The following is a 13438-nucleotide window of genomic DNA, read 5'->3' as shown; positions in this document are numbered from 1 at the left end:
CCTTCTAGTTAGCTCCACTGCCAGTTTAGGGAAACCACTCGGGGAACCCAACCAGATTGGGCTCGTCTAATATTGCCCACGTGTGCTGTCCGTTAATATCTGTGAGGAGCATCGCTAGAACACTGAGAACAGACGTTAAGCGACGTGGACTTTTGGAAGGGTGTTAATTTGCCCTCAACAGGATAGAAGGGATGGTTGATCTGGAGACCTGGGGAAACCCTGGAAAATTAATCAATCAGTGGCATTTACTGAATTCTTACTGTGTGCAGAACAGTGTGCTAAGGGCTTGGAAAAGTACAATAAAATAGAGTTGGTAAATAGGTTCCTTTCCCCCAAGCAATTAGTACAGTGCTAAGCACTTAGTACCATGGTCTGCACCCACTAAGTGCTCAGTAAATATCATTGACTGAAAGGTGCTTAGAGTCTGGAGGGGGAGACAGATTAATTAAAAAAACAAACCCCCCCGCATCTTACCCAGAGAAGCAGCATGGCCTAGTGGAAAGGGCGCAGAGGAAGTCAGGGCTCTAATCCTGACTCCACCACTTGTCTGCTGTGTGGCCTTGGACAAGTTGCTTCACTTTTCTGGGCCTCAGTTACCTCATCTGTAAAATGGGGACTAAGACCGTGAGCCCCACGTGGGACATGGACTGTATGTGTACCTGCTCCAGTGTTTAGCACAGTACTTCACACATACTAGAGGCCTAACAAATACCTGTCCCTCCAAAAAAAAAAAAAAACGGGTGACAAACCTCAAGGTACCTCCTGTTCAAAGCATGAACTTCAGGTCGCGGCAGGGGCATGGCTGTGTCAGCACTGGCCACACCCTGCTTGGCCTCTGGAGGGATTCCAGTCACCATTGCAGACTTTCCCAGGCCCAGCTCAGCTTCCTCCTGCCCTGGGCCCGCAAATTGTAAACCGCTCCCGATAGGCAGGAGTCAATACCAGGGAAGTGAAATGAGAAGCCGAGAGGCCTAGTAGAAAGAGCACGGGCCTGGTGTGTGTGTGTTTGTGGAGAGGAAGTACAAAGGGGTGTTAAAAGAGCCGCGTTCTACTTGCCTGTTGTGTGACCCTGGGCAAGTCACTTAACTTTTCAGTTTCCTCATCTGTAAAAAGAGAGTTCATTACCCATGAGAAGAGGAATGGTCTAATGGATAATCATCATGATTAATAACTATGGTATTTTTAAGTGTTTACTATGTGCCAGGCACCCAGCGCTTAAAACAGTGCTCAGCACATAGTAAGTGCTTAACAAATACCATCATTATTATTACAAGAGCACTCAGGCCTGGGAGACAGATGACTTGGATTCGATTCCTGGCTCCACCACGAGCTGTGCTGCTGTGCTGTGTGATCTTAGGCAAGTCTTTAACTTCTCTGTGTCTCAGTTCATGCATCTGTAAAATGGGGATTCAGACAGTGAGCTCCAAGTGGGACATGGATTGTGTCCAACCTGATGATTTTGTAGTGACTGCAGTGCTTGCACATTCTAAGCACTGAACAAATATCACAATTATTATTAAATGGCAGGCAGCAGAGTCTACATGATCTGGGATAATGGGGTTACCCAAAACTTGGCACAGATTTCCCCAACCAATGTAATGAATATGGTTCCAACTCTGGCCATATTTTAGAGGAGCTGTGCAGCGAGGCTTAGTGGCAAGAGCACGGGCTTGGAGTCAGAGGCTATGGGTTTTAATCCTGACCTCGCCACTTGTCAGCTGTGTGACTTTGGACAAGTCACTCAAGTTCTCTGTGCCTCAGTTACCTTATCTATAAAATGGGGATTAAGACTGTGAGCCCCACGTAGGACAACCTGATTACCTTGTATCCATCTCAGCGTTTAGAACAGTTGGGCAGGGATTGTCTCTATCTGTTGCCTAATTGTACATTCCAAGCACTTAGCACAGTGCTCTGCACATAGTAAGTGCTCAATAAATACTATTGAATGAATGAATTGAATAAACAGTGCTTGGCACATATAAGTGCTTAAATACCATCATTATCATTATTATAATCATTGGCAGTGCTGCGATTAGGTTTAATTCAGCTCCTTTCTCTAGATGTCGTCACTGTTGTGGTCTCATTTTACCTTCACATCATCCCTATGGAGGATGGGATTGCGAGTTGGATCTTTCTGAGTCATGGAACGGTCAAGTGACTTGCTCAAGGTCAAAAAGCAAGTCACAGCCAGAAATAGAAACTAAGCTATGCGTGACCTCTTAGAGTCCCCAGAGAGGTAGCACATTCAAAAATACTGTATTTCTGTGCAATAAAAGTGTGAAGAGCAGAAAAAAGAGACTTTTTTAATTGCCCAAGTCTGTGTCCAAACAGCTCAGGATGGGAATAAGACTTCAGGGTCACTTGTGAGTTCATGTGGGACAGGGACTGTATCCAACCTCATTACCTTGTACCTAGAGAAGCAGCGTGGCTCAGTGGAAGGAGCACGGGCTTTGGAGTCCGGGCTCATGAGTTCGAATCCCAGCTCTGCCACTTGTTGGCTGTGTGACTGTGGGCAAGTCACTTAACTTCTCTGTGCCTCAGTTCCCTCATCTGTAAAATGGGGATGAAGACTGTGAGCCCCACGTGGGACAACCTGATTCCCTTATGTCTACCCCAGCGCTTAGAACAGTGCTCGGCACATAGTAAGCGCTTAACAAATACCAACATTATACCCAACAACTTAGTACAGTACCTGGCATATAGTCCTTCTTCTGGCCTGTGATGCTCTCCCTTTTCTGACAGATTATCACTCCCCATATTCAAAGCCTTATTAAGAGCGCATCTCCTCCAAGAAGCCATCCCCAACTAAACCCTCATTTCCTCTGCTCCCATTCTCTTCTGTATCACCCTTGCATTTGGATTTGAGCTCTTTATTCACCCTTCCTTCAACCCCATGGCACTTATGTACACATCTGAAATTTATGTATTTGTTTATTATATTATGCCTGTCGTCGTCCCCAATCCCCAGACTGTTGAGGAGAGAGACGGGTGCAGATGATTGAGGTCAAAGCATCTTAGCCTTAAAGATGATATAAGGAGTTTCTGTTTGAAGGTGACGTGATGGGCAACAACTGGAGGTTTTTGAGGAGCGGGGAAACTTGGACAGAACACTTTTTTTAAAAAAATGATCTGGGCAGCAGAGTAAAGTAAGGACTGGAGTGGGGAAAGATAGGAAGGAGAGAGGTAGGCAAGGAGGCTGATGCAGAGGTCAAGGCACGATAAGTGCTCAATCAGCATGATAGTAGTTTGGATGGAGGAGAAAGGCTGGATTTTAGAGATGTTGCCAAGGCACAACTGACAGGTTTTGGTGACAGAGTTAATATGCAGGTTGAATGAGAGAGATAAGATGAGAATAATGCCAAGATTGCAGGCTTTTCAGACAGGGAGGATGGTGATGTTCTCTAAAGTGCTGGGAAAGACACAGGGAGGACAAGATTTGGGTGGGAAAAGACCATGCGGACATCCTCCTCCGTAAAACACTTCATACCCAAGAACTCTGAGAAACAGCTCTCTCATGAGCTCCAATTTCTCCTCTCTTAGCTCTGACTTCATCTGGAATAGAGAAAGGTTGAAAGTAGAATGTAGCAGATGAGCTGCAGAAAGAAAGGAGATATACTTGGCTGGCATTCCACTCAGCTCACCCCAGTGAATCTAACTTTGTGGCCTTCCTGGCTGTTCAGGGGAACTTAACCCAGCCACACTGATAAGTCCAGACAAAGAATCAGCCCATAAAAAAGTGTTATCATGCAGCTTTCTCTCCAGGAATTGCAGCCGTGCTCAAGAGAAAGGGGCCAGTTTTCGTTAGCTGGTCTGTTATGAATTCTTCCTCTCCCAGAACAAGTGAATGAAGGTTTAGTTATTTCACCCAATTTTGGATCTTCTGGATCCTCAGTCCCTTTTAACCTACAGAAAAGGGCTAAACTTTATATAGAGAAGTACATGAATACATAAGTACAGAAGTACTCTAGACTTCAAGGCTCTCCATCACCTTGCCCCTTCCTACCTCTTCTCCCTTCTCTCTTTCTACCGCCCAGCCCGCACGCTCCGCTCCTCCGCCGCCCACCTCCTCACCATCCCCCGTTCTCGCCTATCCCGCCGTCGACCCCCGGGCCACGTCCTCCCGCGGTCCTGGAACGCCGTCCCTCCTCACCTCCGCCAAACTGATTCTCTTCCCCTCTTTAAAACCCTACTTAAAGCTCATCTCCTCCAAGAGGCCTTCTCAGACTGAGCTCCCCTTTACCCTCTGCTCCCTCTACCCCCCCTTCACCTCACTGCAGCTAAACGCTCTTCCCCCCCTCCTTTCCCTCTGCTCCTCCCCCTCTCCCGTCCCATCCCCTCAGCACTGTACTCATCCGCTCAGCTGTATATATCATTACCCTATTTATTTTGTTAATGAGATGTACATCACCCTGATTCTATTTATTTGCTATTGTTTTAATGAGATGTTCTTCCCCTTGATTCTATTTATTGCCATTGTTCTTGTCTGTCCGTCTCCCCCGATTAGACTGTAAGCCCGTCAAAGGGCAGGGACTGTCTCTATCTGTTACCGATTTGTACTTTCCAAGCGCTTAGTACAGTGCTCTGCACATAGTAAGCGCTCAATAAATGCTATTGAATGAATGAATGAAAGTACAGAAGTTCATAAATTGCACATAGAGCTAAACTTTACGTAAAGAAGCAGCATGGCCTAGTGGATAGAGCACAGGTCTGGGAGTCAGAAGGACTTGAGTTGTAATCCCTGCTCTGCCACTCGTCTGCTGTGTGACTTTGGGCAAGTCACTTCACTGAGCCTCCGTTACCTCATCCGTAAAATAGGGATTAAGACTGTGAGCCCCATGTGAGACAGGGGCTGTGTCCAACCTCTTACCTTGTAGTAAGTGCTCAATAATTATGTTTGAATGAATGAATGGCACATAGTAAGTGTTTACTAATTCCATTAAAAAAAATTGTGAATTAGAATCCAGAACATGTAATCAGGATGGTGGAAACTATAGAGGGTATGACAAGTATTCTCAATCTCCATCTACAGATACAGGAAGAAGAAATAGGCTCCACTGAAGCATGAGGGATTTAAGTTATTGGCTATAAAGCCATAAGACCCTGGGATGTGTTAGTGAGAGGAGTATTCATGATAGAGTCTAGTAAGCTCTTTCTGTACACAAGAGCAGTTTACTAAGTTCTGGGAGAGAATTAACACAGGTGGGGTGAGACACGGTCCTTGTCCTCCAGGGAGCTCCCAAATCTAAGGCTCACACTCTCATTCAGAAAGGGTTCAGAAATTCATTATCTGGAGAGACTAGATCCTGGAATAGTTCAGCATGGCCCTACCTGGAGGCAGAGGGATGGACCAGATGACAGCTGAATGGGCTGCCCATTTCTAGGGTCCTGTGGTCTTGAGGAATATCAGAAGAAGTCTGGGAACTGCACAGAAGAAAACTAACAAATGGAGCTCATCTTGACAAAGGAAGGGAAACTGACCATGATTGGCCTAGAGCAGAGGCAGAGCTGAGTTTGGTTTCAGAATTGGTTCCACCAGACAAACTGGTCCCTCTGTACTCATTGGAAAGCTTTCCTTTACCACTTTATATTTGGGACCCTAGTCTTGGGAATCAACTGCCGAGCACAGACCAGCATGATCTACTGCTAGCAAAAAAGAAACTGCTCCTTTTGAGCAAGAGCTCTGTAAGGAATGAGATGCACAAGGTTTCAGGGGCTGCAAATGTCGACCACGACAATACATGGAGTGGATTTTTTTGTGGGTCCAGTGTGGGCAGGACTACGGATCCCACATTGGCCTTTCACTCTCCCACGTATTCATAGGTGAATTTTACTATCAGTGGTGTCTCCCTGAATTCTAAGGATAGCTCTCTCCCTCTCATACAAAGAGCAAAAAAGAGAAAGAGCTGTCCTTAGAATTCATATGTATATAGATACATATATACAAGGAGAGAGAGCAAACTGTCTTTTCATATAGATAAATGCTTTCATAATTTTTAAAAATAGTATTTAAGTGCTTACTATGTACTGAACTAAGCGCTGAGGTATAGAGAAGATAATCTGGTTGGACACGGCTCCTGTTCCACGTAGAGTTTACAGTCTTAATCCCCATTTTACAGATGAGGTAACAGGTACAGAGAAGTTAAGTGAGTTGTCCGAGGTCACAAAGGAGATCAGTGGTGGAGCTAGAATTAGAACCCAAGTCCTCTCACTTAGAGCCCTGTGCTCTTTCCTTTAGGCCACACTGATTCTTTTAAAATCATTTCTGCTTGTTATTACTAACACCTGGGTATTGTTTTCCATAGTTTAGAGCGATGCAAAAGACAGAGAAGTGTGGCAAATGGACCAAGGTCACCCAGACTTCTAATTGGCTGCTTGTCCCTGGAGTGATTTGGCTTTCTAGGGTTCCTCTGGAAGGGGAAATATATAGTGATGCTTATGGAGTCTCCAACAGACCTGTGGCTTCACCTCTAATGCTACATTATTTGCAACTCTATTATGTGTATAATCACTATAATTACTCTTCAGTCAATTACTCAATCAATCATACTTATTGAGCTCCTACTGTGTGCAGACCACTGTATTAAGAGCTTGGGAGAGTACAACATTACAGAGTTGATAGACACTTTCCCTGCCCACAAGGAGCGTACACTCTAGAGGGGGAGACAGACACTAAATAAATAAATTATAGATAGAATAAATTACAGATACTGTTATTACTATTGTCACCGTTATCGGTCAGTAATTACCAAATGCTCTCTCTGGCTGTGACCCTGGGCTAAGCACCCTGGAGACTTTACAGAATCAGAAGTCAGGCTCCCTAACCTGCAGATTGAGACACCCACAGCAGGGGGTAATGACTTAGTGTTGAAAACACAGACCACGCTCTTTTCCCTCTGGAATTCCAATCCCAGGCCTTCCCTGTTTGCTCAGAAGAAAGAACACTATCAGGGCCTCACTTTCCCTACCTGTAAAATGGGGACAGGATTCTGAGAAAAGTGCTAGGAAGAGGCCCTAATGAGGGCAGGGGCCAGAGCCTCCTCCTCCTTTCTAATTTCCCCCCAGCATTTTGGAGTCATGGTCTCACCTGAAAACCCACAGTCCACGCTAGTGACCAACAAGTAGTAAAAATGTGAATTCACCACGTGCAAAGATAGAGAGCAAGAAGCAGACCCCCAGGCATACTATGCCTGCTTCTTCCTTTAGTAATTTCTAGGCAACTTCCATTAACTTTGGAGTGAGCTACGGAGACAAGCACATTTCACAGCCCAGCTGGGGGTCTTGAGCTCTTTCCAAGGACCTTCCAAGGGGCATGCTTGCTTTGTGGATCTCAGTCTGCTACCAGAAGTGGTTTTTCTGCCTTGTTTTGTACGTCCTGACCCCAAATTGGCTCTAACACTCCCATGATTTATGAACAAATAAGGAAGAAGGTGTGTTTAGCTGGAGTATGAAGAGAAGGGAGAGGGGAGAGGAGAAGGGGAATCTCTCCTCTGTGAGCACTCCCTGTGGCTTGTTTGTTTCTCGAGATGCTGAACCTTTGACTAATAATGATAATAATAATAGTAACTATTATTAGTATTATAATCCCAGCTTCACCACTTGTCTGTTGTGTGACCTTGGGCAAATCGCTTCATTTCTCCGAGCCTCAGTTACCTCAACTGTAAAATGGGAGTTAAGACTGTGAGCCCCATGTGGGACATGGACTGTGTAAAGTGCTCTGCACACCGTAAGTGCTCAAAAAATACCATTGATTGATTGAGAGGGCTAACCTTGGAAGTTGTGGAGCCTCTTTTCCTAAAGGTCTTCGGGAATGGGAGACCACCACCAGTGTGGTCTGATTTAAGTGGCCTCACTAGGTCCTTCATGGTTCAGGAATTACTCATTTCTTTGAGCTCGGGCTCAGAGGAGAGATCCTGGGCAGAGAGGTATATTCTGCAGGTCAGGAAACTCAACAGTCTGCCAACCTTGCAGGCAGCCTTGGGGACACCGGCCTGGGTAACAGGCATTGGTGGTTCACTTTATCGGGCTCTGTTTAGAGATTTCCTAATTCTGCCCAGCGAATCCAAAGGCATATATTTGTGTGCTACTCCTATTTATTTGCGCATAGCAATTTGCATAAATTTACACAATCCTCGTTAAGGCCCCCACTCGACCAAGGTAGAATCAAATTCATGAGTGTGATTTGTGGCTAGTGAACTCAGGCTCAGGACCACTGGAAGGAGTGGAGGTAGGAGGAGGCGTGGCTCAGTGGAAAGAGCCTGGGCTTCGGAGTCAGAGGTCATGGGTTCGACTCCCGGCTCTGCCACTTTCATTCAATAGTATTTATTGAGCGCTTACTATGTGCAGAGCACTGTACTAAGCGCTTGGGATGAACAAGTCGGCAACAGATAGAGACGGTCCCTGCCGTTTGACGGGCTTACAGTCTAGTGTGTGACTGTGGGCAAGTCACTTCACTTCTCTGTGCCTCAGTGACTTCATCTGTAAAATGGGGATTAACTGTGAGCCTCACGTGGGACAACCTGATTACCCTGTATCTACCCCAGCGCTTAGAACAGTGCTCTGCACATAGTAAGCGCTTAACAAATACCAACATTATTATTATTTAGGAGGGCAGGGGACCAGCTCGGGAAGAAATGGTGGCCAGGACGGTTTTACAGACCTGCTGGCTCTGATGGGAAACAACTGTTGGGTTCATGCCCCTGATATACTCTGCCTCTCTGTCTCTTTCCATCTGTCTCTTACAACCCAGGTCATGAGTATCCTGAGCAATCCCAGCGGAGTGCCCCCGCAGCCCCAAGCTGATTTCTCCATCTCCCCCCTCCACGGTGGGCTGGACACCACCAACTCCATCTCGGCCAGCTGCAGCCAGCGGAGCGACTCCATCAAGTCTGTCGACAGCCTTCCCACCTCGCAGTCGTACTGTCCCCCCACCTACAGTACCACTGGCTACAGCGTGGATCCCGTGGCTGGCTACCAGTATGGGCAGTATGGACAAAGTGAGTGGAAATGGGCTGGCCTTGGTTGTTCAGTAGAGAAGCAGCATGGCCTAATGGGTAGAGACATGGCTGGGAGTCAGAAGGACCTGGGTTCTAATACCGGCTCCGCTACTTGTCTGCTCTGTGATCTCGGGCAAGTCACTTAACTTCTCCATGCCTCAGTTGCCTCATCTGTAAAATGGGGAAAAGACTAGGAGCCCCATGTGGTATGGGGATTGTGTCCAACCCAATTTGCTTGTATCCGCCCCAGCACTTAGTACAGTGCCTGGAACATAGTAAAAATTTAACAAGCAACATTATTATAATAGTATTATTATAACAACAATAATAAAAAATAATAATACCGACCGATGCCCACCCTGGGCAGCACTGTTCTCTCTCCACCTCCACTGTTCCTTCCACCAGGGATTCTGGGAGATTTTAGCCCCAAAGCACCAGATGCCATTCCCCCGTTGCTGGAGGCTAACAGGATGGGACTCTAGGATCTGGGATTCAGTGGCCTTCTATTACTACTAATGATAATAAAAATAATAATGATGAGAATAATGAGAATAATAATTGTGGTGTTTAAGCTCTTACTGTGTGTCAAGCGTTGTACTACTTGGGGTAGATGCAAGATAATTGGCTTCCAGATGGGGCTCATTATCTAAGTAGGAGACAGAACAGGTATCGAATCCCCATTTTGCAAATGAGAACACTGAGGCATAGAGAAGTTAAGTGACCTGCCTAAGATCACACAAGGGACAAATGGGGGAGCTGGGATTATAACTCAGGTCCTGGGACTTCCGGGTCCTCTACTAGTTCTTTCTACAGATCTGCGGTCCCCACTTAGAGTTCCAAAGGGGCCTCTGGGCATCCTTTCCTGTGGATTAGGACATTTGCCCCTTTCTTCCATTTTCTTTGCCATTATGTCTTTGGTTTGGGTGGCCTGTCCAGTGAGCCTGCTTGAGTGAGAAGAGAAAAATTACTCATTTTTAACTTGGATATTGAGACTAGTCGGTCAGTCAGCCATATTTACTGAGTGCTTACGGTGTGCATAGCAGTGTACTAAGCACTTGGGGGAATACAGTATAGAAATATACAGACGCATTCCCTACCCACAGCAAGTCAACAGTCTAGAAGGTAGAATAGCCGACCCCATCTCTACCGGCGCGTGTAAATGATATGCAAATTCAGAGTGGGCCCTCCAAACAGTGTCAGGTCCCTCAAGTGACCCTTGGGGAAACTCCAGTGGGGATGTTGCTTTATAGGGCAAGTTCTGATTTCAGAATCCCAGAGCTCTCCCACCCCAGTCCCTCTGGAAATTCCAACCCCTTCACTGCATTTACTTGCCCTATAGAGCCAAGCGGCCTGCAGTTAACGTCCCAGGCCGTCCAGCCGTGGTCCTTTAAAACCCCCAACCTCTGACTGCCAGGTTGGGAGTCCAGTCCACTCCTATCTGATAAGGGACCAGGCTTGTGCCAGGAGATGGGGTGGGACATTTGGGAAAATCCCTGTGCCGGGGAGGAGGCTTCCTAGCTGGAGCCAAGCTCATTTTGGGCAGGGAATGTGTCTGTTGATTGTTGTACTGTGCTCTCCCAAGTACTTAATAAGTAAGTGCTCAATGAAGATGATGGAGTTGAATTGAAGATGAGGGTGGCACTAGTTGGATGGGAGCTGGTAAGGACCATGAATAGGAGATCCTCAATCAGTCTACCCATCCATCCTGCCCCAACCGGTCCCTCCCGTCCCAGCCCAGAGAACTCCAGCCTGTGTCCATGGAAGCATCAAGACAGCTCAAGGGGGCAGGGGCACGGGGGAGGATGTCTCCTTGGTCCATGAGTGCCACATTCCTCCCCTGTGGAAGCTGGGCTCACTGAGGGGCATTCAGCACGGAAGGAGTGAGTGGGAGGGGTTCAGTAGGGGAATTGGGAAGGGGGAAGCAGCCGGGCCAGGGCAGGGTTAGGAGCGAAGGGCAGAGAAGAATGTTAGTTCATTCTCCCAGATTAGCCCCAGGGACCCCTGCACAGTGCTCACCTGTTGGTGTTAAACTAATCAGGAGGGTGACCTGGGCGGGGTGAAAGGGGCAGCCCCTCTCCCTACCTCTCTGGCCCGCCGTGGGCTTGTCCTCAGTGACCTCGGCTTCCTCGTGCCACGCTACTCTCCCCCTCCGTCACAGCCCCTTTAATGTCTTTAACTTCTCCGGCTAAATGGGAACCGGCTGGAGTCCCAGACGGGATCAATAGTCCGCTTTCCTCCCTGCTCCTCTGGGCCTTGCTTTTTTGCAGAGTGAGCTGGAGTAGTGACCCTTTGACCTTCCCCTTGCTCCTGGATGTAAGCTGGACACACATGCTATTGATAAAAATCTTAAACAAATGCCCAAACCGTGTACACCCAATAAAGCTTCCCCGGGGCAGAAGGTTAGTCACACCCCATGTGTGTAAAAAAAAAAAAAAAATCTAGGAAATAAAATTATAGGGGGAAAAAAGACGAGGAAGAAAAGGATAGAGAAAGATCAAAAGGAAGAAACCGAGAAGAAGGAGAAAGAAACGTTTGTTTTGTTTTGCTCTGGATAATGAAGGAGGAAATTCAGGAAGGAACCCTTCGCTCCCCTCTAACCCTTCTAAAAATCACATGGGGACCCTTTGTTCTGCTCCCCAAGCCTCATACCCGAGTTTGTTCATTTCCCAGATCGGACATCTCGGGCCTGTCTGGTCCCACTGGTCTCTGGCTATTGTCAGTCCAAAGGGACCTTCTGCCCCAATATCCACGTTTTCCCCACTGCCTCCCTCAGCTCTTCTTGCTGCTGCTGCCAAAGGGTGTTTGGGGCTGGAATTCCCCCAGCTGTGATTGACCAACTTAGCTGCCCCCTACACTTTGAACGGCAGACAAAATCCTGCGGGAAGGCTGAGATGCCGGGTGTCTATGAACGTTTGTGGGGAGAAAAGATACATATTTCACCCTTGAGACCCAGGAAGGTCTCTGGACCCAGGGTTTTGGAGAGGTTTGTCTTCTTCCCATAAGGTGGCTGGATTTGGTATCACTGAGTAAATCCCAGAAGGGGCTGGGAGATGATCATAATCATGATAGTACGAATTAAGTACTCCCTAGGTGCCAAAACACTGTGCTGAGCACTAGGCTAACTACAGATAATCAGATCGGACAGAGTCCCTGTCCCATACATGGCTCACAATCTAAGAGGTAAGGAGATTTCTCGGCACTGTAAGCTCGTTGTGGGCAGGAACCGTCTACCAACTCTGCTCTACTCTCCAAAGTGTTTAATATGGTGCTCCACACCCAGTAAGCACTCAATTAATACCACAGACTGATTGATTAATACATTTCCAGTCAGGAATCCAACTGGAATTGTCTTCCAGTCCTCCTTTCCATTCCAGTAGCTTGTTAACATCCCTGGACACAGGAGGAACGGAAGGGCCAAGGCAAGCAGCGGGGAGGTATACACACACACACCCCCAACCCCAGCCCCGGGAGTCCCTCAGAGATGAGCAAACAGGCCACATTCACACAGCTGTGCATAGCCCACCCTTCCAACCTCTTCCCCCAACCACATGAAGATAACCATCATGCCATGTTCACCCGATCCTACCTCACCCATCCTCACTGCACACCTTGAAATCACCCCTCTTTTGAAAAAATCACTACACGATGCACACTCACGTGTACTACCATCCACGTACACTCGGCCTACACACGGGCAGATCGCTTAAGACGGTCACCAAGGACAACAGGCCTCTAGCAGGCCCTGCGATCTTCCTACTTCCCAAACTTCAGCCATTCCTCTCATGAGCAGACGGGGATGGACCAGGGGCGAGGGAGGGGGAGGGGAGCGGGGATGCCAGATTAATGTAGTCTTGGCGGTTCCCAGAGGCCGTTGCCGTGCTAATGATGCCGGTGATAGAACGCAGAAGTGTGAAAAGAATTTTAATAGATATGACAAGTCTAATAAGAATTTGTGTCTGGAAGAGACCTCCTTTGGGGCAGGAGCCTGACAAGACGTTGACGGCTGAAATTTGTTTACTCGTTGGCATCGCCGGTACATCTCCTGCCAACTCCTTATTAATCTAATTTGAGGCATTTATAGCCAGGGAGAGAGAGCGCGTGGGTTTGACTGAGCTGTAATAAAGAATGTCACAGCCCTGGCCTCTCCACTCCCTCTCCCACCCTCCACTTTCTTTCCTGGGGAGCTGGATTCCAGTTAGATCCCTGTCCTGAGGTGGATCCTGCTTGGAACTTGTTTGGAATTTGGGAAAGGCCAGGGATCTCCAGAAAGGTGATCGAGCTCTGAGGGATGATGGTTACTGGGAGATATTTCCAATTTCCGAGCCCTTGCGGCTGCTTCCTAGTTAATAATAATGGTAATGATAATAAAGATAATAATAATAACAGTATTTGTTGAGAGCTTACTATGTGCCAAGCCCCAAAGTAGGTACAATACAGTTAGATAC

General features: G+C 47.3%; 1 protein-coding gene across 2 annotated transcripts in view; it reads left to right on the top strand.

Moving 5' to 3' along the window:
* The window catches only part of PAX7 (paired box 7), a 181958-nt gene that overhangs the window by 167226 nt on the left and 1294 nt on the right, over positions 1 to 13438 (top strand). For both annotated transcript variants that reach the window (XM_029064452.2, XM_029064451.2), the window contains exon 8: positions 8747 to 8993. In XM_029064452.2, coding sequence (XP_028920285.1) covers positions 8747 to 8993 — 247 coding nt within the window. The remainder of the gene's footprint in view (positions 1 to 8746; positions 8994 to 13438) is intronic.

The sequence above is a fragment of the Ornithorhynchus anatinus genome, chromosome 5 (genome assembly GCF_004115215.2).
Source record: "Ornithorhynchus anatinus isolate Pmale09 chromosome 5, mOrnAna1.pri.v4, whole genome shotgun sequence".
Classification (NCBI taxonomy): domain Eukaryota; kingdom Metazoa; phylum Chordata; class Mammalia; order Monotremata; family Ornithorhynchidae; genus Ornithorhynchus; species Ornithorhynchus anatinus.
Note: the sequence above shows the minus strand (reverse complement) of the source record. Positions and strands in the feature narration are given on the sequence as shown.